This window comes from Rhineura floridana, chromosome 2 (genome assembly GCF_030035675.1).
Source record: "Rhineura floridana isolate rRhiFlo1 chromosome 2, rRhiFlo1.hap2, whole genome shotgun sequence".
Taxonomy (NCBI): domain Eukaryota; kingdom Metazoa; phylum Chordata; class Lepidosauria; order Squamata; family Rhineuridae; genus Rhineura; species Rhineura floridana.
In genome coordinates this window covers 119572354-119599765 of record NC_084481.1, presented here as the reverse complement: position 1 = coordinate 119599765, position 27412 = coordinate 119572354, and the positions used below count along the sequence as shown (strand labels likewise).

Sequence of the window (27412 nt, the reverse complement as noted above, 5' to 3'; positions counted from 1 at the left end):
CATGTTGCCCTAGTTCCTCATGCTCTCTTTCAAGACTCTCCTCACTCTTTGCATCCACTGCTACAAGTCCATGCCAAAAATTCTATAAAGACACCAAAATGTAAAGAAAGTGTACATGGTTCAGTCTCCAGGAAGTTCAACCTTCATCCACATTTTTCTTCCATATATAAGTCACCAGAGCTGTTGGGGACTGGATATTAAGCAAAGTGTATCCAAAATAGAATTGTAGGATTCTATGTCCATTTTGCATTGGAATATACGATAGCATTGCATGTAAATTCCAGCCCAATGCATCCCTCGCTTCTCTCTCTCTTTCTGCTCATCAGCTTTTTACACAAATAATCAGATTTCAGACAAAAAAATAGCATTTCCAGCCAGTTCTGCTAGAGAAGCTGTACTTACGATCATTATCATGAATAATTTGGAAGTTTTTCACTGAGGCCTGGGTCACACGACCATGGAAATTTAAAACGTAGGACTGGGTGTCATCATTCCAGACTGGAGTTTTGTTGTGCAGCTCAATGACACTTTCTGTGTTTTTATTCTGCCACCGTGCAAGGAGTGTTTCATGCTCCTAAAAAACCAAAGATGCAGATGTTGGTTTAGCAAAAGCCCACTTTCTACTTTTTGTTTATAGAATATGAAAATGTCTCCCACATGTCATTACTATTTCCGAAATGTAACCCTGTCAAGGTCATCTACTGAACCCCTTCTCCAAATGCTTCCTTTACTGATGGTCATATTGAAGTCAATGACAGAGACAGATGGCTTTTTTATTTAAAGATTTCATATATTCAAATACAAATCAGGAATATCTCCTGAGATACATATTTCAGCCAGTGTGACATCCACTATGTATGAAAAGTTGTAGCCACTAGCACCTTGTACAGATTGTGCATATTTATTTATTTTTTTAAACTATCATTAGAAATCTCAGCATTAGTGGCCCATTCTCAGGACTTCAGCCGTCATGACAGCTTTTATGTATGCAAACTTGGAGCCCCTAATACTTTGCACAGAGGAGTGTGAAACTCTGTCATCAAGCATACAGCGCTCTGCACAATGAGCTTTACCACACTACTGTGCAAGTGGCTTTTCTCAATGCTCATAGGGGTGAAAAGTCAATGACCAGACTATTGAATTCAACAGGATTGTGGCCAATGTATGCAGAGTTCTGTCTCTGGCAATGGTACTTGCAGTTAGAAAACTGCATATACAGCTACAGTCATGCCTGTAGCAGTTATGAGAATGAGCACTAATACTATGACCAACTGCTTTGTCAAATCTCACCTACAGTAATATGTGAAACTCAGATTAGGAACATAGGAAGCTGCATTGTACCAAGACAAACCTTTGCCTCAGCACTGTCTTCATGCAGTGGCTCTCTAGGGTTTTAGGTACGAGTTTTTCCCATCCCTGCCTGGAGACACCAGTGATTGAAGCTGGAACCCTTGGCATGCAAAGCAAGTGCTTTTTCACTGTACAGCAGCTAGTTTTTTGCATCTTCAATATCCCTCCTCCTCAGCATGCAACATTTAATTTAATTTTAGATATTTAAATGTATTATTACTATTTATCATCATCATCATCATCATCATCATGGCTTACTATAGTCCACCACCATGCTGCTCTTTGAGACTCATTATGACAAAGCTGGCAAATCCCTGGCTTAAACTTCATTGAACAAATGCACCCATAGTCACTGTAGATTAGCTAGTTTTACTGCGTTTAAACAGACAATAGTGACTTACATTGCGTGGTCTTATCGAAACTCTTTCATGATCCATATTCATCCCTGGTATAATGACACTCATTTTACGAGGACCTTTAAACCCCAAAACATTTGTTTCCTGTTTTTAAATGAATAGGAGAAGCACTTTGAATATCACACATCTTTACCTTGGAAGTCAATCTTTCTGAACAAATATCCCCGATGATAAAACAGTAATTAGCCTACAGAAATATTTTATAATTTGCTACAAAAGTCATCCCACTGTTGACAAGCAGTGTCCCAAAACATTCTATTTCATCTTGTACGCTCAGGGAACAAAGGGAAAACATAGGATCTGCACAAAGCATCCTTTGCATAAATTTTAAAATGTGCAGCATAGGCTGCAGCTCAGCTTTGTGATAAATGAAATAGTATCAAACAGCAAGTATCATTCACAACATCAACAACACCATACACTGATATAGCACTTCAGTGTGTTCAAAATGCTTGGTATACATATCTCAGTAATCCTTAGAAAGTCCTTAAAGTAAGTTACCTGAAGCTACAACGGCAAAGCAGTGAGAATGACTAAGAATGAAAGGGGTGCGGGTGGAGAGTGAGACACAACCACCACACTTCTGGCCAGAGTGAAAGGCTCCCTGGTGTCCCGTTTGCTCCTTCACAGCTCCCAACTGCTTTGGCTTTATGGACCTGGGCACTGAGGGGAGCCAAAGTGATGGGCTCGTGTTGCCTCATCCAGCAAGATGCAGGAGGCAGCAGTAGAGGGAGGGTTCTTCTTCCTGTAGCCACTACAGGCGGCTTGGATTCCTTGCTCCAGGCAAAATCAGAAAATGGTCTTGGGGACTGCACACACATCATCCTGAGGCTGAAAAATAGTAGCTGGCCTTAGGCCTCCCACCAAGTTCATGGCCAAGGTGAGATTTAAATGGGCTGCATAATCCACAGTCATCTCCTAGCCACTATGTTACATTAGCTCCCTAGTTTTAGATCTCAAGTTTTGGAGGCCCATTCTGAGAAATTAGTGATGAGTGAGGGGAGGCTGCAGAGGAGGGACCCATGTGCCCTTCCTCATTCACTTCAGAAGGGAGACAAGGAGAGGAGAGAGAAGATGGGGTATCTCTGCTCATTTCTCTGTTGGCATCTGGTGACTTCTACCCTAGTATCACAGTTAAGTACAGTAATATCTCCATTCCTGGACACTATTCTATAACAGAAACTTTGGTACCAGAGGTAGGAATAAACATGGAAAGAATAGGGATAGGTTCCTACACCACAAAAAAGATGAGCAGTTTAACTTATTTCAGCAAACTTTTTATTCAGAACTAACAATAACCATGTCTGAAATGAAATAACCAGGGCAGGTAAGCCTTGAATACAGACCACTTGAAGGTTTTCTAAAATGCATCCAGGGATGCCTGCCTCACCTTTTTTCTTTTATCATGTAGCATCTTGCTATAGCAAACTAAAGCTTTGAGCACAGTTCTCCTCTCCATACACTCAACCAGAAATCAAGGGGCAGCCACTGCCGCCGCCACCCTGCTCTCGCTCTCTCTGTGCCATCCTCACCTACACTCAAGCAGATACATCTGCAGTAAACAGTGCTTCCAGTGCACTTGAAACACTGTTTACTGTGGAGGCGCCTGCACCACCTGGTAAAGAGCGCCATTCCAACCATGTGTGAGACAGCTGCCTGCAGCAGCCGCAATCCAGTAGACAAGGAGCCTGACTATGTCAGAGTGTGTGACTCTCACCATGCCCCCTGCACCCAAAAAAGACTTTGTTAAAAGGAGTTTCTTTCCTGGAGGATTTGTTAACTGAGGCATTACTTACTATACATAACTGAAAAACCTGTGTGTTTATTTTTGTTCTCAATTATTCACACTTATGTCAATTGTAGTAATTACATAAATGATAGGCACCCTGTAGTCCAGCCTATCAATTATGAATTGAGGTCCATATCAGAGTTTAATTCAAGCTCAGCTGCATGTAAGAAATCAAGAGGTCAACAACAGCCAGTCTCTCCCCCTTGCTAATGGCTATATTTCTAACTACATGGCTGGAATCTCTCTTCCACTGCACTTCTTACAGCGACCAGTAGGTGCAGCTGCAGCTTGATTAATCAGCAGCAGCAGCAGCAGTCCTGTGGGATCACAAAAGCCTGTCAGGAACGTAGCTTTTCTCTTAAGTTATGAGTTTTTGAAAATGCTATGGAAAGTATACACACCTAGGATTTAGTGAATATGTGTTTTGGGGTCAGTTCTGATCTGATGCAACAATTTGCATCAAGTGGATGACTTTGGAAAACTGTCCTATGTATGTGCATATGGAAAAATGTTTTGTCAGAATAGATCATCCAGTCATGCAATGTTTTTTGCAGATAGTGGTTAAGGTGTGGGACTACGACCGAGGAGACCAGGGTTCGAATCCCCACACAGCCATGAAGCTCACTGGGTGACCTTGGGCCAGTCACTGCCTCTCAGCCTCAGAGGAAGGCAATGGTAAACCCCCTCTGAATACCGCTTACCATGAAAACCCTATTCATAGGGTTGCTCATAAGTTGGAATTGACTTGAAGACAGCCCATTTCATTTTTCTGTGAGGTGGATCATGAAACTTGCTGTACGCAGGCCAACAAAATATCCACACTTAAACACCCAAGAATGTTTCTAAAAAGCCAACCATAACATACAAAGGTAAAGGTACTGCCTTCAAGTTGATTCCGACTTATGGTGACCCTACGAACAGGGTTTTCATGAAGCTGAGAGGCGAGGTCACCCAGTAAGCTTCATGGCTATGTGGGGATTCGAACCCTGGTCTCCCAGGTCACCTTAACCACTACACCACACTGGCTCTCTAAGATACAAAGGGACACTAAAATATTTGATCTTAAAAGACATCTGAATTGTTTTACTCAGATACCTGAATTGCACTCTCAGCAGCCACCTTGAAAATTTTGATGGAAAGACGTTTACATATTTTAAATAAACAAACTTTTGTGATGAAGGATACCCCCTTTCCTCAGGCTTTCTGGTTCCAGCACATTACAGATCTGCAAGGCAGGGGTTGTTGTTACTAAGATTGGGAGAAAAGCTTGTTCAAGGTGTAGGACTTAATTTGAGACAAGATTTAGCCTCAAATCTATTTTAAATATCAGGGCTAAAGCCAGGAACATGTGACAGTGTCTCTGATCACACACAAAGTCCCTTTCTTTCACCCAGGCCCTAAGTATCTGGGATTAGGGACAATAGTTTCCAAGGCATTGATTAGGAGGCAGCCGAATCATCTCTCATATTACAAATTAAATGCTAACTAGAGTTTCTTTCCAGCCCTGACATTCTGTGTATCTGGCAGTCAGTTGTAAAACTTTGCTTGTGCAACTCAAACCTGGTTGGATGACACAGAGCCACAGTGGAATCGACAGTTAGCTTGACCCAGGCACAGAAAAGGGGCACATGATCGTCATGAATTAAGAGCATGCAGTGTGCAGTTCTGAGCATTTTGCATCTTGTATATCAGATGCTCATTTCAGTCACTTTTGCTCTAGGGAAGTTGAGGACTTGAACAGAAAAGGGTCATTTGAGGGTAAAGAAATCCTGAGTACATCTATGCTGTAGTTGAATGACTCATCCCAACAGCCTTCACTATCATTAACAAATGAATTCAGACTTCCTTCGTCTTACGGCCAGACTGAATCAATGGACACAATCACTAGTCTCATTTACTCTGGTTTTACGCCACCTCTTATTCAATGCACTGTAAATTATTATACAGGAGGCCTAGGCATCCAAAGATAACTGAAAGAAATAGAGCCCCACTTCTGTACAATTTATTTACCTAGACTTAATGTGAGAACATGAAGGCCAGCACCCATTTCTCACTGAAGAATTGTGCCCTATGGATAGTCACAATCAGCTGGAGACAGACCATAAGACCACTATGAATACAGTATAAGAAAATTATTAGGGTCTCTTGAAATAATGAACACTACATTAAAATTCAGCACTTTCTGAACTCTGATGCAGGTGTTTAGAATACACAGGATAAAGGTAATGTACTGTACTATACACTGTACTATATTTTCACATGATCTGCCATTGAGGGCCAATATTAGTGGTGTCGTGTCTGACAGACATCACAGTGTCTAAGTGCTCCCTAATGTTTTGCTTGCTTTTTACACAGTTCATTCCCAGGGATCACCTAGAGGAGCCTTTCCCAACAGTTGGGTCCCCAGATGTTGTTGGACTACAACTCCCATCAGCCCCAGCCAGCATGGCCAATGGTCAGGAATGATGGGAATTGTAGTCCAGCCACATCTGGGGACCCAACGATTGGGAAAGGCTGACCTAGAGTGCAGGAGGGGATGGGTTACAAGCTGAAATATTTGCAAGGGCCCCTTAATGATAACAGCAAAATAAAATGCAACGGTCTGTAAACAGCAAGTGAACCAGAATGGCATACGTTTTACAATTACTAGTATAGATTAATTGCTGTGTCACATGGAATTAACTTTTAGGAAGCCATATATATTCTACTTTAGTCTGCATGTTCCTATGATATTCTGAAATAAAGGATTTCCATTCTTTTCTATGTGGCTGTGATGTACCAAAATAAAGGAGGGACAATAAAGTGTTGCCACTCACTCTTTCATAAGTCTCCCATTAACAATCCATACAATTAGAATAAGAGAAAAAACCTTTTCTCTGGTAGCCACCTGATGAAACTGAGATGGCTTTGAAAAGGGTAGATTCATGGAGGAGAAGGTGGCCCTTCAGTCCCAGGCTGTTTAGGGCACTGAAGGCCAAAACCATCACCTTGAATTGGGCCCAGAAGCAGACTAGTAGCCAGTGCAGCCCATTAAAACACTGATACGTTTATGGCAGTGAGTAACAGTTAACAATCTGGCCATGGTATTTTTAAGCTGTTTGTTTTTGGACTGTCTTCAAGGGTAGGCTTACATAAAACACATTACAGTGATAATATAAATGTTTTGCTCTTTGCATTTGTTGTGCAATTTATGTAGGCCAGTCCAAGGCCAGGTGGCTGGAGGATGGGAGAAGATCAGCCTGGGTTTTCTCCCCTAATAGAGCCTTCAACAATAGTCCTAAATCTACTAATCCCCCTGTTCACCAGTGTGGTTAAAACTGGCCCATGGTTCACACAGACAGCTCATCATGCTCAGCAGTGCTCCCATGATTACTGTTTGCAGAGGCACCCATGCTCCTAGGATAATGTATGAAGCAAGGTATATGCCTAATCCACTTTTCATGTCTCATTCCTGGTAGCTCACCTGGTAGCTTACCAGGGATGTGTGGGGAGCCTATCATACCAATCCACTTAGCGGCTAGACCTCCTCTGGACATGTCACAGTTCCTCATTCTATGGGAATTGGCTGGGGAGGATCTGATGTCTGGAGTTAAAGAAACACCACAATGTGGCAGAGGAATCTTGGGCATCCTCTTATTTTTCAGCAAGGGTAATGGTGGTGGTTAGGGTGAGCTGGGAAGATGGCCTGAGAGCAGCACCAACCAGGCAAAAGGCAGCACTGCTCTGTGGCTTCCTCTGGGATGGGGTGAGGCTGTAAACCCCAGAAACAAGTCACATCGGCCCTAATTTCGGTAATATAGCGAATGTGGTAGGTGTGAGTTATAAATACGTTGAAAGGTTTATATAATTTTATATGCTTATTCATTATTTTACTGAAAAATGTTTGCTTATTTTGCTTATGAATAATACTTACGTAGCAAATAGCAGCTAGCTCCTGGCGCAGGTTACTTGCCTCCAAGCTCAATGTTGTTTTCATTGGGTTTACTCCATTATCGTAAACTGTAAACTTTGTCCCCATAAGATTTGATCTATTAGAGAGGAAAAATAGTTGATTACTTTCACTATACAATACTGAATCATCAGCATCAACTGAGCCTCAAGGATTCAAACAATATGAAAAATAATATCTGTAGTCATATGACAATCCCAAACAGTGCTGAGGTTTTGGACAGCTGTATAAAACAAGAGGCATGCCAGACTGAGCCACTATTTATTATACAATTAATTCTGAATTTTCACAAAACCTCAGAGAAGTTTATTTAATTTGAACACATTTATATGCCACTTAACATTTCAAAAATCTCTAAGCGGTGCACAGTCTAAAAAACAAAACAATAAATCATTAAAACATTAAAACAAAAACACAACCTAAATTAGTAAAACAGCAATATAAAAATATATAAAAGCATAAAGAAGTGAATAAAGCAGAAATTCAGAAGATTCAAACATGTACAGGGGGCCAATCTTATGGGTCAGGGAAAGCCTAGTATTAGGATTAGAGATATGATCCCATGAGAACCAGTTATGAGGCATTCACAAAGCACATTTTTACCCTGAACCAAATGACCCAGAATTAATACTTATTTTATTTGTATCTCTCCTCTCCTCGAGCTCTGGGAAGCATACATAGCATTTCCCCTTTCATCCTCACAATATTGGGCTGAGAGATCAGTGTCTGGCCCTAGCAAGCTTCCTGGCTGAAAGGGAATTTGAACCCAGGTCTCTCTGAACCAAGTCAACCATTCTAAGTCCAGGAATGGTTTGCCCAGTGAGGCTGCAGCAATAGCCACTTGTCAGGAGGGGGACGGTGTGTGGTGGTGAGGTTGGGGCTCTGCAGATCCACTGGTAAGAGCAGTGAATTGGGTCCACAAGTGTGCTTGCACATTTCCAACCTCGCTGTCTCTTCTCTCCATAAGCAGCAGTGACACTGCTGCTGGGAGGAGATTGCTATGGCTCTGCCTCGAAGAAGAAGAAGAAGAAGAAGAAGAAGAAGAAGAAGAAGAAGAAGAAGAAGAAGAAGAAGAGGAAGAAGAAGAGGAAGAAGAAGATGATGATGATGATTTGTATCCTGCCCTTCCTCCCAGTAGGAGCGACTCCTCGCTATGGTACATTGGCTCATGTATTCCCCTTGAGCATTCTTCTTTCCAACGCTCTTACTATTCTTAAGGGGATTCTTACCACTTTAATCATTCCAACTTGTATAAATAAAAAGGATGGTTAGAATGGATTAAGGGGTTAATTAAACTGAGTTATGTTACAAGCATTCTGAAGATTTATTGCAGTGTGTGAATAGAAAGCAAAAAAAAAGAATGACAGGAAATCTTTTGACTGCCTCCATAATGCAAGACGAAGAACAGTGACTGCTTGATTCTTCTGGGAATTCCTTTAAACAGCAACTTTTCATTAACAGGAAAAGAATGCATAATATCAGAAGGTAGGAAAATAACCAGGGCCTATGACTCTCTGCATTATACCTTAAACCAACAATGGTGAACCAGAGGCCCTTCAGATGTGATTGGACTCCAACTCTCATCATCTTTGACCATTGGCCGTGCTAGCTGGGGCTGATGGGAACTGGAGTCTACAACATCTGAAAGACCATAAGTTTCCCATCCCTGCCTTAAACATATAAACATTTACCTTAGTTTTCCAAAGAAACTCTCTCCTCCTCGTGACAGGTCTGTTGGGTCAATGGAGATGAGGTAATTTGAGGTTTTGCTCTTCTTTCGCTTCCTTCCAGCTAACAAAAATACCTAAGGAATTTGAAAATGAAAAAATATCATTGTCGTGGCAGAATCTGACAGAACCATTAGAAAAAGAAAGCCAGGTCTAATTTTCTTGCAGTTTAGTGTCATCAGCAAAAACGTGGAAGGAGAGTTAGCAAAAACAGGTTTTTTAAAAAATCAGCAGAGAAAACAACTTTCTTCAATCTATTATTTGTTGTTTAAATAATTCAACCTAGTACACTTTGTTAAATATTTAATTTGAGCTTGAACAGTTTCCTTCAAGTAAAGGGAAAACCGATGCCAGTTCAGGTCAGAAGCTATAGAGACCAACTGCTAATCATTTGAAGACTCCAAACGTAACAACTCCTAAGGACAAAGTATAAACAAAAAGAGGACTACCTGAAGCCATGTGGTTATAAACATTACTTTTCTCAAGTCACATATATTAATTGACCAAAATCATGACTTTTGCTAACACACACAGAAAAGCAAGATAATGCAAGCTAATATAGCAAGTTTTGTGTGATAATAATTATGCAGTGCATACATTACTAAGGTTCATGCATGCAATTGTAGATTGGAAAGCACCACACCATTTATTTTTTATTTTTTAAAAAAATCTGCCTTTCAGTCTTAAATTGGGCCACCAAGGTGGGTTATATCAATTTACAACACAGTCTAAAATTCAGTTTTATGTATGAATGGTTTTACACTTCCAGACTACCACATATCACTAGAGTACTCAAAGATGGGGGAGTGGTATATGACATGCTTTGATCTAAAAGGTCCCAGGTTCAGTCCTTGGTATTTCTTAGAAAAACATACATTTTAAACTCTGGAGAGCCACCGCCCATCAGTATGATCAGTAGTAACCTAGCTGAACCAGTGGTTTACTCAATGTAAGACAACTTCCTATGACCCTGAACAACTGGCCAAAAATGGCCTTATAGGCATGTTACTGTATCAGTTATTTTGTACAGAGGAAACATTATGATAAAATATTTGAGAGGGGAAAACAAAACCTGTGCAAGCTCAGTATATCATCAGAATGGTCATAAGGTCACCTTCAAGAGGCCTTGGAAACAGCCAAAAAGGAAAATATCCTATGGTCTAATATAAATGCCTTGGGTGATCCTGAAAATCATTTCTGCATGTTTACAGCTCCAGGGAGTTATTGTAACATGAAACAGCCAGACAATGTGTTAAATATCCCAAACTAGGGCTTAACTTCTTTGAGGTCTGTTAATATTGACCTATGGTTGCATCTTATGGACCCTTCTCTAGGATGAAGTCCTATTAATTCAGTCTGATTTACTTCTGAATAAATATGTACGCAGGATCACATTGCATATACTTACGTACAATCTGGCCATCTGCAATAGGACACTGATTCCAGACATCACCTCAGCCACATGGACCTCTAGAAATGATGTTCAATGGCCACCACACTGCAATTGGTAATGTGTAAATTGGCCCTATAATTCATATCTGAACACTTTTTAAAAGCCTCTCCTCGTTCTAGTCTCTGGTTCCTTTTGATTATATATGCTCAGGATTGGATTGCCTAATGAGACCATGCATCTAAACTTCACTGCTCATATAGTTAATAAAGGTATCTCCATTGTTAATGGTGTGTCTTATGACACCTTAACACAGGGGAAATATTAGAATAAAACATTTGAATGCAATAGATAAAACCTGAATGTTGAGGAAGGGCAAGGTGTAAATTTAATAAATAAATAATAATAAACAAATATTTAGAATGGCAATTCAAGAATCACTTACACTACTAATTAAAAAGACTGTGTGGAACACAGAGGAGATTAGCCTCTGATAGTGCAATCCTATACATGTCTATTCAGAAGTAAATCCCACTGACTTCAATGGGATCTACTCCCACCAGAGTATGTATAGGTTTATAGTCTAAACCGTATCTATAAAAATGTTGTTGTTTTTCTTAAATATCCTTTCTGCTTGCAAAATATACTCTATTTTCAACTATAAACACTTGTACTTTAGGGATGGAATATTCAAATATGTGAGTGTAGGGATTTTTCCACTTGTACAAACTCTATTTCTATTTGTTTTCTTCTGACATTTCATATGCAACTAGTAAAATATGCTTTATGACCTTTTTACCATCCTCCCTTTCCAGGTGGAGGTAGTAAGTAGGGTACATTCCACGGTCCATTCCCTTCTTGTCTCTTGTGATTCGGCATTTGACAGTAACCCCCTGAGGAGCAGGTCTCACAGCAAACTCCTCTAGATCATCTACGTCTATTACAGAGTTGTTTGTCGAAGGGCTGGGCCCTGAGGCTGACTCCTAGAAGAGGAAGAAAAGCTACCATGTGTTGTAAAACACAAACAGCAGGATCTAACTGTTTTGAAGCCAAGCATGAGCAGAAGTTTGGCATTACACAGGCTGCATTAGAAAAGCAGGGGACCCATGCAGTCTACATGGCTCACTTTCCATGCTCAGTAGTGCACCTCAGGTGGAACAAGAGATGCACCTGAACTGGGTGCAATCTGGAAAGAAGCGCAGTATGATCAAAGATTAACTGCTAAATTGACAATATTGGAACAACCACCATTTCAAAATGGTAAATGAAAAGCCAGATATCAGCTTAGGCTACAAACCTAACTCCACTCATTTGTGATTTGAAATCAATAGGACTTACTTTTGAGTCTATATGGTTAAGATTGTATTGTTGTTCCCAGAGGTCTGGCTCTAGATCCTTTAGCATGAAAACTGTGATCTGGAAGGGTATTGACAGCAAAGACAGAACAGCATCTAGTTTTAGAATGGTGCCTAAAGAGGCCTCAAACTGCCATTGTGGCCAATAGTGATTATAATCTCTGCAGGAAAGCTATCTCCAGTCCATCTGTACATCCACATGAAATGGGATATCACATGACTGGTGCAAAGAAAGGAGCTGCTAGGTCGTATCTAAGCCATATACCAAACTGTAAATTTGCTTCCAAGCCATAAATAGAGCAATAGACCCAACAGAGCACAGGGAAAGTGCTATAAAGGATTTTAAAGAGGAATCTGTTCAGAAGGCTCAAGTCTGAGGAATTCTGTTGTTTCATGCAATTGAGCTAGATGGCTTTTGAGAAATATCCATGGTCCCATCACACCAGATTTTTTACCTTATTCGATTTCTTGCTTGTTGCAGAACCTGGTCGGGTATTACTATTTAACTGAGATGAACTTGAGCTGTCTTCATCCTCCTCATCCTCCTCTTCATCAAAGTTCATGCTACTTGAAATGCCTAAGGGACATCCATCACAATTTTATATATATATATATATATTCAAAAACACTACAACATATCCAACTTATAAGAACTGAACAGGGTGGTTCATGACAGATGGTACTGGAGGTCGCTGATTCATAGGGTCACCTAAGTCGTAATCGACTTGAAGGCACATAACAACAACAAACATATCCAAGTTGTTTGCTCCTATAATCCCCAGTTTGAATATACATCTCAATTGCTATGATATTATTCTTTGATTTTCAGAGACAGCATACCTTTGATCACCAGATTTTGGGTATCAACAACAGAAGATGGAAACTATCTTCATGCCATTTTGAAGCATCTTTCTGTACACTTCCAATAGGCAGAAGCCTGACTTAAGCAGAAAATTGATCCAAACCATGGATCATGGTACGGCAATTCTCATATTTACATTTCACAGCATTATCATCCTATATTTCATCTGTAAATGGATGCAGGTACATGAGGAAAAAATAATATAGACACACACACACCTCATTCTTTGTTACAACCAAAAATAACCATGGAAGATGTTAAAGCAGTCTTTCCCAACCTAGTACTGTCCCGATGTTTTGGAATACAACTCACAACCAGCATCGTATGGCTGTGATGGCTGGAGCTGATGGGTGTTGTAGTCCAAAACACCTAGAGCAGTGGTTCCCAACCTGGGGGCTGTGAACTAATCCACAGGGGGCCACAAACAATAAAGAAACAAATTATTATTTTTTTAAAGTCTTCGCTACCTGGACGTGCTCTGTTCTCCACTGCCGCTGCAGATAACACCTCCTCCTTGCTCCAAACAAGAGGGGAGGACTTTGCTGAAGCGCCAGAGCATCTTTCAGGCACACCAAGGGCAGGCATCTGCCTATACCATACATGGCGGATGCCAAAGGAGGCTGAGGGAGGTGCTACCAGGAAGAAGAGGAGATTACTATCCTGACTCCCATCTCCTTGCACTGCCGCTGCCGACGACACCCTTACTCAGAATGAGAGGAGAAGGAAGGCTTTTTGTGAAGCAAAAAGAAGCAAGGCTGCAAGGAAGGCTGCTTCCCCCCTTCCTTCCTGACAGACAGCCTGCCTGCCTTTCTTGGCTTCTGCTTCGCTGCCACCTCCTTTTAAAAATTATTATTTGCGAGGCTGCGCAGATCTCGCCTTTGGCCCAGATGGAGCCAAGGAACAGTGCAGAAGCTCAGGACTTGCTCACCCCTCATCTCTGAGGCTAAGTGTGTATGACAGTGTACCCCCTTTCTTCCAACTACATTCTGCCCCCCAACCTCTCTCTCTAAGATACTGCAGCAGTTGAGGGTTTCCCCCCCTCCCATGTGCCCAAATGCCTGCATGCCTGCAGATGCTTGCAGGAGCGGCAGGTGTATTTGTGTGTGTACGCTGATCTGTCTTCTGCTCCACTCTCATTCCTCAAGTGCATGTTAACCAAGTTATCAGTTCTGATGATCAACCCAAGGCCTAAAAGCACTAACCCCCTCCTCAACCTATCCACCCTTTTGTCTTCACAATCTAGCATCCCCACCACTACCACGTTGCTGCTTCTTGATGATGATGATTTTAAAGAAGCTCAGCAGGTCGGCTGAGGCTGGGGTCCACACACTGCAACTGAAATGTATTTATTTATTTATTATTGCATTTATATCCCACCTTTCCTCCAAGTTGCTCAAGGTGGTGCACATGGTCCCCCCCCTTCATTTTATCCTTACACCAATCCTGTGAAATAGGTCAGGCTGAGAGACCGTGTTTGGTCCAAGGTCACCCAGTGGGCTTCATGGCTGGGTGGGGATTTGAACGTGGATCTTAGTCCAACACTGTAACCCACTGGTGTTGGGAGACAGGACTGTACATCTTCAGATTAAGTGGGGGGGGGAATACAAATTTGACGAACCTTTGCATTAAGAAAAGAAAGCAACACCTGCCTGTCTGCGCGGAGCTTTTTATGGAAAGGGATATTTGGAGATGTGATTTTGCCACACCATTTTTTCAATTAATAGAGACTAAAATTACATTTAGCGGGCGGGGGTCACGAAACCTTTTGAGCTTACAAAGGGGGTCCTGTACTCATAAAAGGTTGGGAACCACTGATCTAGAGGGCGCCAAGTTGGGAAAAGCTATATCAAAGACTTGTGTTTTTCCTTCTTAGGATAGAAGCAATACCAAATATATGACATCTCTACATAGCATGTGGCTTCTACCTATCAATTGAATGACATGTAGGCTGCTTAAGGACTATTAGAGGCTGCTAATTTTCATATTGCTACAATGACATTAATGGTACTGACAGCATCACAGAAACAGAATGACTGCTACAATGTAAGGAATAGTTGTATTGTCATTTTGACTCTGTTCATCAATAAGGAAAGTTTAAGTCTAAAAGGCAGCATATTTCCAGGTAACTGACACTGTTGGTGGTATATTTTGATAAAAATATCAAATATTACAGTTGGCATTTCTTTGCAGCATTTATATTTCCTGTACATACTGAAATTTTAGGAAGTCAATTCTTGAACAAAATATACCTTGTGAATGCCCCTGAGGAACAAGTAAGCATTAGCTAATGTTGGGGTCACATTAACAAAAGTGAGTCCAACATTAACTGATGTTACCATCAAAGCATTTGAGCAGAATAAGTTCAAACCAGGGTGAAGCAATTCTAAGAAAAATTAATGCAAGCTTTTCTGCCCAGCATCTCAGTAATCCTCTTCTATTACTTATAGCTGCTCAATAACGTTAAATTGAAGGGGGGAGGCATTGAAAGACTTGCACATATTCTGAGTATCCACATGGGAGTCTAGTTGTCTATCAAAGGCCTTACTTGCCTATCAGGCTGGCAAACTTTGCTTATTGATAGAAAGGTTCCAATTCCTCCAGTCATTAAAGTATGCTGTCTGTGTATTTGATCCTTCTGGGTATGATATCCACTAACACTGCAGAGATGAGGCAGTCACAGAGCCAAGCTCCAGTGCTACATAAGACATGGCATAATGCACTGACATTAAGAAGTCATGCAGCCAAGCCCTCATGTTCTCATGCAAGGCTTTCCTACAAACTTGTCACAGTGAGCCCCGAGTATGCCGCTTTTAACAGGATTACTGGCCTGCTCCAAGAAAAATCACAGAAAGAAGAAACTAGTGAAAATGTCAACTCATATTTTTTTAAAAAAATAAATATAATGCATTTCAGATACAATAAACCAAGATTTGACTTTGGATAAACAAGTTATAGTACACTAAGAAAAATATGGTGGATTTTGCCATACACATGCCAGTGATGCTATCTTACTGCAAAATGTGCTAGAGCCCCATGAAGTTTCACAAGTGGGAGAGGAGGATAGATGAAGAACTCTTGTCCTCCCCCACAACCTCCCTCCCTTTTTTCTACTCCACTCCCCACACTCCCATCCGTCATTTAGTCATGGCCTCAGAAAGAGCAAGGGAGGAACCTGGTTTCCCCCCCCCAAAAAAACTTGGGCCTGCATCCTGCTTCCTCAAATTGAACATGGCCACAGAGTCCTTAGAATGAGTAAGGAAATCTTCTCCCCTTCCCATACCTGTTTTTTGAGAGGTGGTCAATGAAATGTAATACCCATCCCTAAACTATGAAGCTCACTGCTCCCTATCCTGATTGGGTCCCTGTCGGTCGTAACTACACTACACAGGATCAAAGGGGAATGGGAAGGACATTCTCCCACTGCAATATTGTCTCCAAGTGCAATATTGTCTCCAAACAACACTTATACTGGAGAAAATGAAGGCACACAGTTAGGTATGATAGTGGGAGCAAGGGCTAAATCTGTCCCCTAATGAGTCACTTTGTAAATCTAATGTAAGTTTTGCTGCCTCTTGACTGTGTTGCAAAGGCCATCTACTTTGACCCATGGAACTCATTCAGAACCAAGCTAGCCCTTATCTGCATAGCCCTACTCTGGGATCTGTTTTTTGGTCATTTTATGAATCGGTTTTTAGTTCATATCCTAGGTTAGGTGAACTATAAACATAGAGAGCATAACCATAGCCAAGAAGTTCAGCAAGTTTCATGGTTCCTTACCTTTTTTCTGCATTGTTAGTCTAAGGTCCTGCTTCCCTTGTTGTTGACTGATAGCTATTGTCTCACCATCATCCTCATCTTGGCAAGCCTCTCCAACAGTAAGAATTTGAACTTGACTCCCTACTTCCTGCACATCATCTTGAAAAGCAGCTGGACCATCAATTCCTATCAAGCAGCAAAAGTCAAAGAATAGTGTCACTGTCCCCCAAACGTACGTGTTTTTCATCCTTCAACCATGGTGTATCTAAGGGGTCAAACCTGGCAGCTACCTTTAATTATATTTTCACAAGTGACATAGTTTTCAGGCAAAAGAGTGCTAGTCTGCCATTTTGAATTACTTCCAGAAGTCTGTCTCCAGATCATTCAGCATAAAATCAGTGATCTGGAAGGATATTGACAGCAATGATACAGGAAGTCCTTTCACACAGTATCTGCCTTTAGAATGGCACCTAAAGAGGCCTCAAATTACTATTATGACCAATAGAGATCATCACTGCCACTTGTCTGGGACATAGGGGCCCTGGGTAAGAGATAGGCAGTGGCAGGAAACTGCTGCTCATTCCTTTTTCTCCACATGAGGAAAAGACATCTGGAATTAACTCTGCTGCCTGCCTCGGATTTGGGAGCTTCCAGGTCCAAGCAGGACAATAGCAATGGCTTAGAATTTCACACACAGGGACAAGTAATCCCAGAAGAAGACAGCATGAAGAACTGCCCTTGCTTTCAACTGCTTGGACCCAGGGCAGGCAGTGGCAAAAGCTGTGTTGACTGCAGGCTGGGCATGAGTGGGTTGAGCGTGCATCTTGTCCACACAGCCACTGTATATGGGATGCTGGCTCATCCACATAGCTGCTTAAAACACCACAATATGGAACAATATGAAACAGGAATCGGATGCATCCTGACGATGCTCCAAACCAAACTCAGAACCAAACTGTAGCAGTAACAGTTCATTTTCACTCTCTTTGAGAAAAAACCAGTTTCCTCTATGATAGGAGATTATCAAAATAAAAAAAATAAATCCATTTCAGTTTCTCTTTTATGCTTATGTATACTTCTGTGTCAACTGTATAAAATCATTTTTGTATTGATATGAACTGAAATTTTTTTTTCTTTGCATAATGCATCCTGTTCTGTGCAATTGAAAATTAACTGCAGAAACTGGAAACCACTCAGTGCAATTGGTTATTATTTCAAAACATCAATATTTTAATGATGTCTCCTGCAAAGATGATCACAAATGGAGATGAGGATCAAAACAGAACTGGGCAAATATTGCCTAATTTCCTCTTCATCTATTAGCATTAATTTGATTTATCCATTTTGCTTTAAGAACAGGAAATTTTATTAATACTCACATGCATTCAGAAGTGAAATACCAAATGTTAATGGCAAATTTCTGCAGACACTTGTTTTAAATTTGCACAACTAAGTACTGACACCTAAGAACTTGCAACAAAGTATTAAATTGGCCCCAAACTGCCTTATGCTTACACTGGTAGAATAATTCTGCAAAATGTACATAGAAATGCTTTTTAAAGAGATAATTATATGCACTATAGCCATAATCATTCTGCAAATAACTAATGAAGCAAAGGTAGCCATGGGAACTAATTCATACTTTACAAGGTGGATTTTCCCGGCAGTCCCCATTAAGTACTTTCCTTTTATTGGATATTCACCAGAGGCAGAACACTGCATATAATGGGCTGCTGGTTTAACACAGCATAGCAATTAATTGGGAAGGTTCTGCACACTCATTAAGCGATGAATTTTCTCTGTGCAGTGGAAGAACAGACACACCACTCACTATGCATACTATATAAAATATGATGTGGGTGTGACACATGGGTATCTGTTTCTGTTCATGCCCAAATTAAGAGCTTCGTTCCCCTTAAGGGGAAAGGGTCATCCCATGAGGCATAGACTTGTACCACCCAAAGTCCTTACTAGTTATGCACCACTTGAAATCAACAGGAACTATATGCAGATGCCCATCCTGAATGCCATGACCTCCAAGAGCACTATCCCAAATTTAACATTAAGAGAAATTAGAGTGAGCATCATTTATTTACATTCATAAATATATTACTGCTGCTGAATTGTACCTTTGTATTATTGTTCTTTTTACCTTTTATGTATTTAATGCTTTGGATGCTTTGGATTTGCCCAGAAAAGCAGCCTAAGTAAAATATTTAAAAATTAGTAAATAAACATTTTGTAGAAAGATAGCGTGCTACACCCTCAAACATTTCTATTGCTGAATAGTACAAACTTATACATGTTATTCAGAAGTAAGGCAAACCAGAGAGAAGAGAATTACAATAATCAAATGAGAGATTCAACCCCTATCTTTGCAACAGACAGAGATACAAAAGATGGTTAGATCCACAGACATGCTAACAGAAGAACGTTTGGCAATGGCCCTCTTCTGTGTTGTGCAAAAGTTAGTAGAAGACATTGTGTGCCATTCTAAAAGACCTTGTGGAAGCGTTTGTCCAACACCTTGGACCAGCATGCATCTTGGGACCTTCTGCAAGGGATGAGGTAACGCCTTGGGCAAACATAAGCACACCTCTCCATTTCAGTTCTTTTTCTCACACAAGAATCATGTGCAAAGTGAAAAGAAGCCCTGATGCATATAGAAGAGGAATTCACTCATGTAATGGCAACTCTGGAACCAGCCCAACGAATTTTAGCACAATTTTTAAAAGTGGAACATCCATGTTTTCTGCAGTAATTTGAAGAAAAAAAAGGGGGGGGGAGAGTGAATGGTCAAAGAGAACTGCATGAATGCATACTTGGAAGAGAAGAGGAAGAAGGTACACAAACTGAAAAATGAGGACCATTCAGTTTAAGAAAAGTTAAGCTTCAAGGAGTGAGAATTCATTCCCTCATGGGCAATCTTCAGGATCCAATTCCAGCAGTGGGCAGGGCCACAGGCAGAAGTGATGAAGCAACATATGTGAAACTTATCTTTGTCCAGTAGGCTATGTTCCAGCTACACAAAAGTAAGTGCTTTCTACCTACCCACACCTCAGGCTCATGCCCATCTTTCCATTATCAAGGCAAGCAAGAGGTGGTAACAGAATTCAAGAACACATTCCAGCCAGGAAAAAGCACTTGAGGAGGACACAGCTCAGGGCCACTGAGGGGCTCAGCCTGATGACGGGGCCAAAGACCTGAGGGCCAGAGCCTGAAGGGCCACATTTGGACCCTGGGTCAGTTCAAGAATTTTTCCCAATGGAAACCAAAATAAAATTGTATTTACAGTTTCAGTTCAGCCCTTATGTATGTAAAGCTACAGCAAAGCCAATTGGCCTCATCGGATGTAGAGACCATTGCTCTTTTTCCTGGGATATTTATTACATTCAAAGGCCTAGTGTATACAGTGGAGTCACATCTGCACATTAGAATTCTGAAGCACTGCTAAAAAGCCCACATCATCGCCAGCCCTACAGAAAAGTTGGCACTGTAGTACATCAAAGAAGCACTGGACTGCTTTGAAATTAAGAAGAATGATAGGAGGTCAACAGTAAAAGAAGACACCAATTCTTTAAAAAAACACCTTATTTTTAAGTACAGCTAACTAAAATGACACTGTAAAGGCTTTCATTTAATTCAGTCTGGGATTCTCGAAAGATCCACATTTCAAAACTGAACACGCAAAGTAGCCAGATAATGTTTGGATTCTTTGCTTGTTAAAAAAACGATTTCTGTTAAAACAGAGCCTATTTTCAGATAACTTTTATTGTGCAAGGAAGATGGCACTGTTAGCCCTGCATCACCTGAGCTGTCATCCAATGTCCCTTTTTAGTGAGCAGTGTTGGGCAAAGGTTTGTACCTTACTCTGACAAAAGGATCGACAATCCTCGACGAAGATTGTGTGATCTTTGGTTACTAACTTGAACAGTTAAATCTTTTGATATTCAGAGGTATACTGCCTCTTTGTGTGGAAGTCCCACAGTCTGAAGCTGAGGACAAACAACAGGGGATCACCATAACCTTCACTAATGCCTGATTTGTGAGCTTCCAGAGTATCTTACTGCATGGTGGTAATAACAACTCCTCCTCTCAGGCTGGATTGAGTTGGTCTGATTTAGCAAGACTTTATCACTGCAATTTCATTCATGCCTACTCACAAGTAGGTCCATTGTTCAATGGGACTTCCTCCCAGCTAAGTATAGGACTGCATCCTAATGCTTCCTGCAAGAGAGCCTTGTTCCCCTTAAGACAAAAGGTTCATACCATCAGGCACAGACACGTACCACGCAAAGTCCTTAACATACCAGTTATGCGCCACTTGAAATCAATGGGAACGATATTCAGATTCCCATCCTGAATGCCACGGCCTCCATTTCAGGAGCACTATTCCCAATTTAATAGAGTGAGCATCAGTTATTTATATACCATAAATATATGACTATTGCTGAATAGTAGCTTTGTATTATCATTTGTCTTTATCTTTTATTGTTTTTAATGGCAAGATGCTTTGGATGAGCACTGGCCAGAAAAGCAGCTTAAGTAAAATATTTAAATATAAACAAATAAAAAAACAAATATTTTGCAGAAAGTACAGGATTGCAGCCTATGATTTCCTGCAACTGGTCTGGACAGAAGACTCCTGCTGTTCCACCTCCATGCCATTTATGTGCCACACCTCCTGCATTATTCGTCTTTTTTTCTCTCTTACCATTTCCTGCTATGTATACCTTTTACCACATGCACTCCTTCTTAATTTTGGTACCTGATCTATTTTTAATAAAAATTTTAATTAGGGAAGGCATATGTGTACACTTTGTATTCATGTAGCAAATAGCAGTTCTGGAGTAGGCAACTGCCATTAAAAAAAATGGTGCGCAGGGGGGGGGAGCTAACCTTCTCTCTCGCACCATACTCCCAATCCAGATCTCACACACAAACACATTAAAATGCATGTCAAGAGATTCAATCATAAATCCCTTGACTTAGTTCTTATTGGTAAATATGTTTAAAGTTGGTTTCTTCTTGGATTTGGTATTTTGCCTACCCACTGGCTTAAATGATGGACTTGTATTACTACAGAAAGTTTCCTTGTGCCTTGATAGCTATTCTGCTACAAGAGGAGTATTCCTACTCTTGGGCTGTCTTGCTTATGCACCAGACACCTTTTGGACTCATACTTTTTGTATTGCTGCCTTGGAAGTAGGAGGACATCATCATCAGTAAGGCATACTAAACTTTCATCCTTAAAAAGGGAACTTGGCAACAGTCCCTCTGCTTCATTTCTGCATGTTTGGGAGGTACGGCATAAATGTCAAAAAGAATTAATGAATGTATACTGTTCTGGATATATCCTTGGAGATGGGATATCACGAAACTTGACTCAACATATTTGTGCTAAACAATCACCAAATGTCGATTTGTAATAGTCGGGTTGTATTAGAATTGCAATTTGCTCAGTTATAACTGTGGAAAACTCATTTTTGCTGCACATGTACATTTTAAATAGTTTACAGCCATTTAACAAGTTTTCTTGTTGTCACAATTTTGCAATTCCCTGTTCTTTCCTAATTGGTATGCCAAAGATTGACTGAATTGGAAATAGAACTCATTTCAGAAATCATAATCACTACAGTCAAATTGCTTTGAGGTCAAAGGGCAATTTAAATGTGTCATCTTATACCCATGGCTATGACTAACTTGATTTACAGGACACAAACATACATTTAATCAGTGATCTAGTGTGAATATCATTATAATCATTCAGCTGTGACATGATAATGTTTGTGCTCACAAATTGTTTCAATTGTTATTTTCCTGCCTACAAAGTGGAGAAACAACATTTCGCCGCCACTATTCAGTCATCTCTCTCACGCCCAGCGGAGCTTTTTAGAGTGGTTCGTGGTCTACTCCATCCAGGCCTACAGGACATGGCAGATACATTGGTAGCTCGATGTAATAAATTTGCTGAGCACTTCCAGCATAAGATCTCATGTATTCGCCGGGACTTAGACCCTATTTAATAGCAGTTAATCCTATTGAGGTGTCCGGAGCACAGTCTTGTCATGTTTTGTTGGATGAGTTTCAGTTGGTTCAGTTCGAGGACGTGGACAAGGTGCTTGGACAGGTTCGTGCGACCACTTCGGTACTGGATCCTTGCCCCTCTTGGCTAATAAAAACTAGCAAGGAAGGAACAGTTGGCTGGGCCAAGGAAGTGATTAATGCCTCTTTACGAAAGGGAGTGGTCCCTGGTTGTCTGAAAGAGGCGGCAGTGAGACCACTCCTGAAAAAACCTTCCTTGGACCCAGAGGATTTCAGCAGCTACAGACCAGTAGCCAATGTTCCGTTCCTGGGCAAGATCCTGGAACGAGTGGTTGCTGACCAGCTCCAGGCACTATTGGATGAAACCGATTATCTAGATCCATTTCAATCGGGGTTCAGGCCTGGTTTTGGCACTGAGACTGCCTTGGTCGCCCTGTTTGATGACCTATGTCGGGAGAGAGACAGAGGGAGTGTAACTCTGTTGATTCTCCTTGACCTCTCAGCGGCTTTTGATACCATCGACCATGGTATCCTTCTGGAGAGGCTTGCGGAGTTGGGAGTTGGAGGCACTGCTTGGCAGTGGTTCCACTCCTACTTAGCGGGTCGTCTCCAGAAGATAGTGCTTGGGGAACACTGCTTGACACCGTGGGTTCTCCAATGTGGGGTCCCGCAGGGTTCGGTTCTGTCTCCCATGCTTTTTAACATTTATATGAAGCCGCTGGGGGCGGTCATCAGGAGTTTTGGAGTGCGTTGTCATCAGTACGCTGATGACACGCAGCTCTACTTCTCCTTTACATCTTCTTCAGGTGAGGCAGTCGACGTGCTGAACCGTTGCCTGGCCGCGACAATGGACTGGATGAGAACTAACAAACTGAGACTTAATCCTGACAAGACTGAGATGCTGTTGGTGGATGGTTTCTCTGATCGGATGGTGGATATATACCCTGTCCTGGATGGGGTTACACTCCCCCTAAAGGAACAGGTTCGTAGTCTGGGAGTCATCTTAGACTCTTCCCTCACACTTGAGGCTCATGTAGCCTCGGTGGCCCGGAATGCGTTCTACCAACTTCGGTTGGTAGCCCAGCTACATCCCTATCTGAGTAAGGAGGACCTCACATCTGTGGTACATGCTATGGTAACCTTGCATCTGGACTACTGCAATGCGCTTTACATAGGGCTACCTTTGAAGACGGTTCGGAAGCTACAGCTAGTGCAAAATGCGGCGGCCAGACTGCTAACAAGAACCAAGCGGTCTGAGCATATAACACCTGTGCTAGCTCGCCTGCACTGGCTTCCAATATGCTTCCGGGCCAGATTCAAAGTGTTGGTACTTACCTATAAAGCCTTATACTGCGCGGGACCACGATATCTGTCGGAACGCCTCTCCTGATATGAACCGGCCCGTACACTACGGTCTACTACGAAGGCCCTCCTCCGGGTTCCGACCCATAGGGAAGCCCGGAGGGTGGTGACAAGATCTAGGGCCTTCTCAGTGGTGGCCCCCGAACTATAGTCTCCCCGAGAAGGTGCGCTTGGCGCCGACACTATCATCTTTTCGGTACCAACCTTTCTCTTCTCTGAGGTATTTTAATTCATGTTAATTTTAAACTATTATAATCTGATTTTTGACTGTACAGTTTTTGTACAGTTTTGCATTGTGTTATATTATATTGTGTTATCTTTTATTGTATTTTTAATGTTCACCGCCCAGAGAGCTGTTGCTAGTCGGGCGGTATATAAGCTTAATTAAATAAATAAAATAATAAATAATTAAAAAAATAAAAGAAACCAGGGTTTCTATTAATGTGCGTTATGAGGACTGGATGGCCCATCTTTAATTCTAATGATAGCTGTTAAGCACTGCACCAAAGTTATAACTCCTTTTTTTTGTCTGTAGGAACATGGGAAGTGAACTCCTAAACTATGCCTTTCTCTCAGTTTATGAAGGTGCACCTTTGTTAAGCCCAATATTTCCCTGGTGCTCATCTTTATCGCATTGCTCTGATCACAGCTTCATCAGTCATGGAGCCACTCAGAAAAGCATTATTATACATTTAAGGTTCTACATTCAGTTATTACAAGAGAGACTTTGAGTATTGCTCATGTATAATTCAACAGTTTTTAGCTTGGAATTAGCTGATTATTCATAAAACCTGGCCTACTTTTAGGCCAAAAGGATTGGCCATACTATGAAATGAGATTCTTACAACATCTAAATGCACAAAATCCTTTTACAACATGTTGTTTTCAAGTACAGCAGAATTCTTACAGCATGCTATTGGATCCTCCAAGTAGGGGCCACATTATATTTAATATGCAAAATAAATTCTGTGATTTTATGAAAATTTTCACCCATCGGAATTCCACTAATGACTGAATTCCTAAACTATGCATTCCTATTGCCTCTGTAGGTAGCCAAATTGAACTATAAATATTATAAGTAAATAAATGAGTAAGTAAGTAAGTGGACAGGAAAACTGTGGTAGGGCAGTTCCCATTCTTTTATGTCTCAGACAACACTTATGGGAGAGATTCACAAGATGATAGTGCCAATCCATGTGGCCAATACTTATTTATTTATTTATTACGTTTATACCCCGCCTTTCTTTCCACGCTAGAAACCCAAGGCTGCTTATGTATGGTTCCCAGGCGGTCTCCCATCCAAGCACTGGCCAGACCTGACCCTGCTTAGCTTCAGCAGGGTGCTGGCCTCATGTGCCTTCAGACCATAGCATTTTTGACTGTGATGGGGATGACTCACCATAGCACATTTGGAGCTACACAAGGCGAGCCCTTTTCAGAAAGCTACAGTCCACTAATCAGGTATTTGGTAGGGATAAGCATCATGGTGGGAGAAATGAACTGAACCACTCATTACTCCTCTTGAGCAGCTGATCAGCACAATTAGTGCTTTCTTTTTTTAAAGAGCGGTGGTGCTTTGCGCACAGAGCCCTTGGTACTGGATGACCTGACAGTTGCAGGATGCATTTGCACATACATATGAACCTTGATTTAACTATGAATACATATACAGAGCCCAGCTTCCACTTACATAAAAGTTCTAGATCAATTGGGGTGATTGGGACACTAACCCTACCACACAATTGATAAGGCTAAAATGCTGTTCCTATCCCCCAAATGTGCAAGGAAACACATATTCTGCAAACGTTTATGTTTACATCTTTTTTCTTTTCCACCTTTCCTGATATTAGACTGTGACATTTTAAAAATCAGAAACATAAGGTATTAGCCTGATGCATGAGCTGATGCTTTTGAGCAGATATGCATTAGTCTGATTAAGAACATGGGTAAGCATGAGTATTGAAATGTACTTAAGGAGCCAGAGGTCACTTCCAGATGATCTGTTTTATTAAGCAGTAGTTGGTGTGTTGGGGCACTGCCACTTGGCTGACCTCCAGACACTGCTGCTGCCCATGAGAAGATAGAAGAGATGAGGCAGCAGTGAGGTTGGTATGGTGCAAGTGCAAATGCACCTGCAAGAATGCCAGATTGATTGCCAGCATGCTTGTATCAGTCTGGCCTCACCTAGCCTCTTCCCCTCTTACCTCCCAGTAAGCAGCAGCAACACAACCGACTGGAGATCACCTAGGTGAGCGGTGTTGCCCCACCAAACTGTCCACTACTGGTTTTATTGAGCATTCATCCTGATTTGTTTGCTCAAAGTTTGCAGAGAGGTTAGACGATACTGGCTATTTTTTAAAGTATTCACTCTGATTTATTTGTGGGAAGGTTGCATCAAACAAATGTTATTCCACACTTTGCAGTGCATTTTCCTGTTACTTTACATATTGCAAAAAGTCCAATTATCAGGGGAAGTGAGTTTGTTGCACAAGAACTTCAACTTTAATTGCTCAACCTGAATTTGCCAGTATGTGATTGAATCCCAACCCAAAAATAGCAACAGTCTGGAAGCACCTAGAGTTCACAGAAGAGGCCTTGCAAGAGATAGTGTTCCTGACCTACATCAGTGCCTCTGTACCTGCAGTACATTTTTGGATTTCGGCTCTGAAACAACTATATAAAAACCCTAACAATATTCAGATCTGAGCTGAAATCCCCCTGCATCGGTTTATGTCACCAAATCTTACTGCCTGTAAATATGACAGAGTCCTCTGGGGTCTGGATGTTAAAAAACACGGTACAAGTTAAAAAAAGTAAGTGCTAAAATATTTTATCCAAATCACAAATGTTAGCTATATACATTCATTAAGATGTAAGCATAATAAAAATAAATATGTTCAAAACTACACTTAGTTTTTAATCTGCATATCATAAGTACCATTATTTTTTTAAAAAAAATCATAAACATTTGTTTCTACATTTCTTTTAGAAATGCAGGCCAGGCATTCATATTTCTGTCTTTTGAGTGCCCTGTTTTGAAACTGAGGATGAGGTTAATTTCTAACAGAAACTTAAACGTTTAGTCCAGCATAGGTTTACTCTCATTCTCTCATTCACAGACAATACTTTTTTTAAGCTAATTAATTGGGTCTAAATTTAATTTATTAGGTCTACAGCCATTTTGACCCAGAACTGCCACAGCAGTAAGAGGAAATGCCACACTGGGAGGCACCTGCGGTATTTGGCTCTGTCCCAAGAGATCTGTAAGAGGGGCCTTTCATGACTGAGACACACAAAATGATTCAACAGGCATTTTTTATGGGCGATTGTATATAGAGTTACAGAATGCACCAGCATTTCAGCAAAACTGAATAGCCTTTTCAAATTCACATATCAAATGAGTGTTTGTTT

At 41.1% G+C, this 27412-nt stretch overlaps 1 protein-coding gene across 8 annotated transcripts in view; it reads right to left on the bottom strand.

The window, feature by feature from the left end:
• Positions 1–27412, bottom strand: part of TUB (TUB bipartite transcription factor) — a 193143-nt gene that overhangs the window by 4182 nt on the left and 161549 nt on the right. For 7 of the 8 annotated variants that reach the window (XM_061610316.1, XM_061610310.1, XM_061610312.1 and 4 more), the window contains 7 exons: positions 16616–16780; positions 12432–12553; positions 11413–11604; positions 9196–9308; positions 7469–7583; positions 1752–1850; positions 403–574 (listed from right to left, as the gene is read on the bottom strand). In XM_061610316.1, coding sequence (XP_061466300.1) covers positions 403–574; positions 1752–1850; positions 7469–7583; positions 9196–9308; positions 11413–11604; positions 12432–12553; positions 16616–16780 — 978 coding nt within the window. The remainder of the gene's footprint in view (positions 1–402; positions 575–1751; positions 1851–7468; positions 7584–9195; positions 9309–11412; positions 11605–12431; positions 12554–16615; positions 16781–27412) is intronic. The other variant, XM_061610318.1, reaches the window with a different exon arrangement.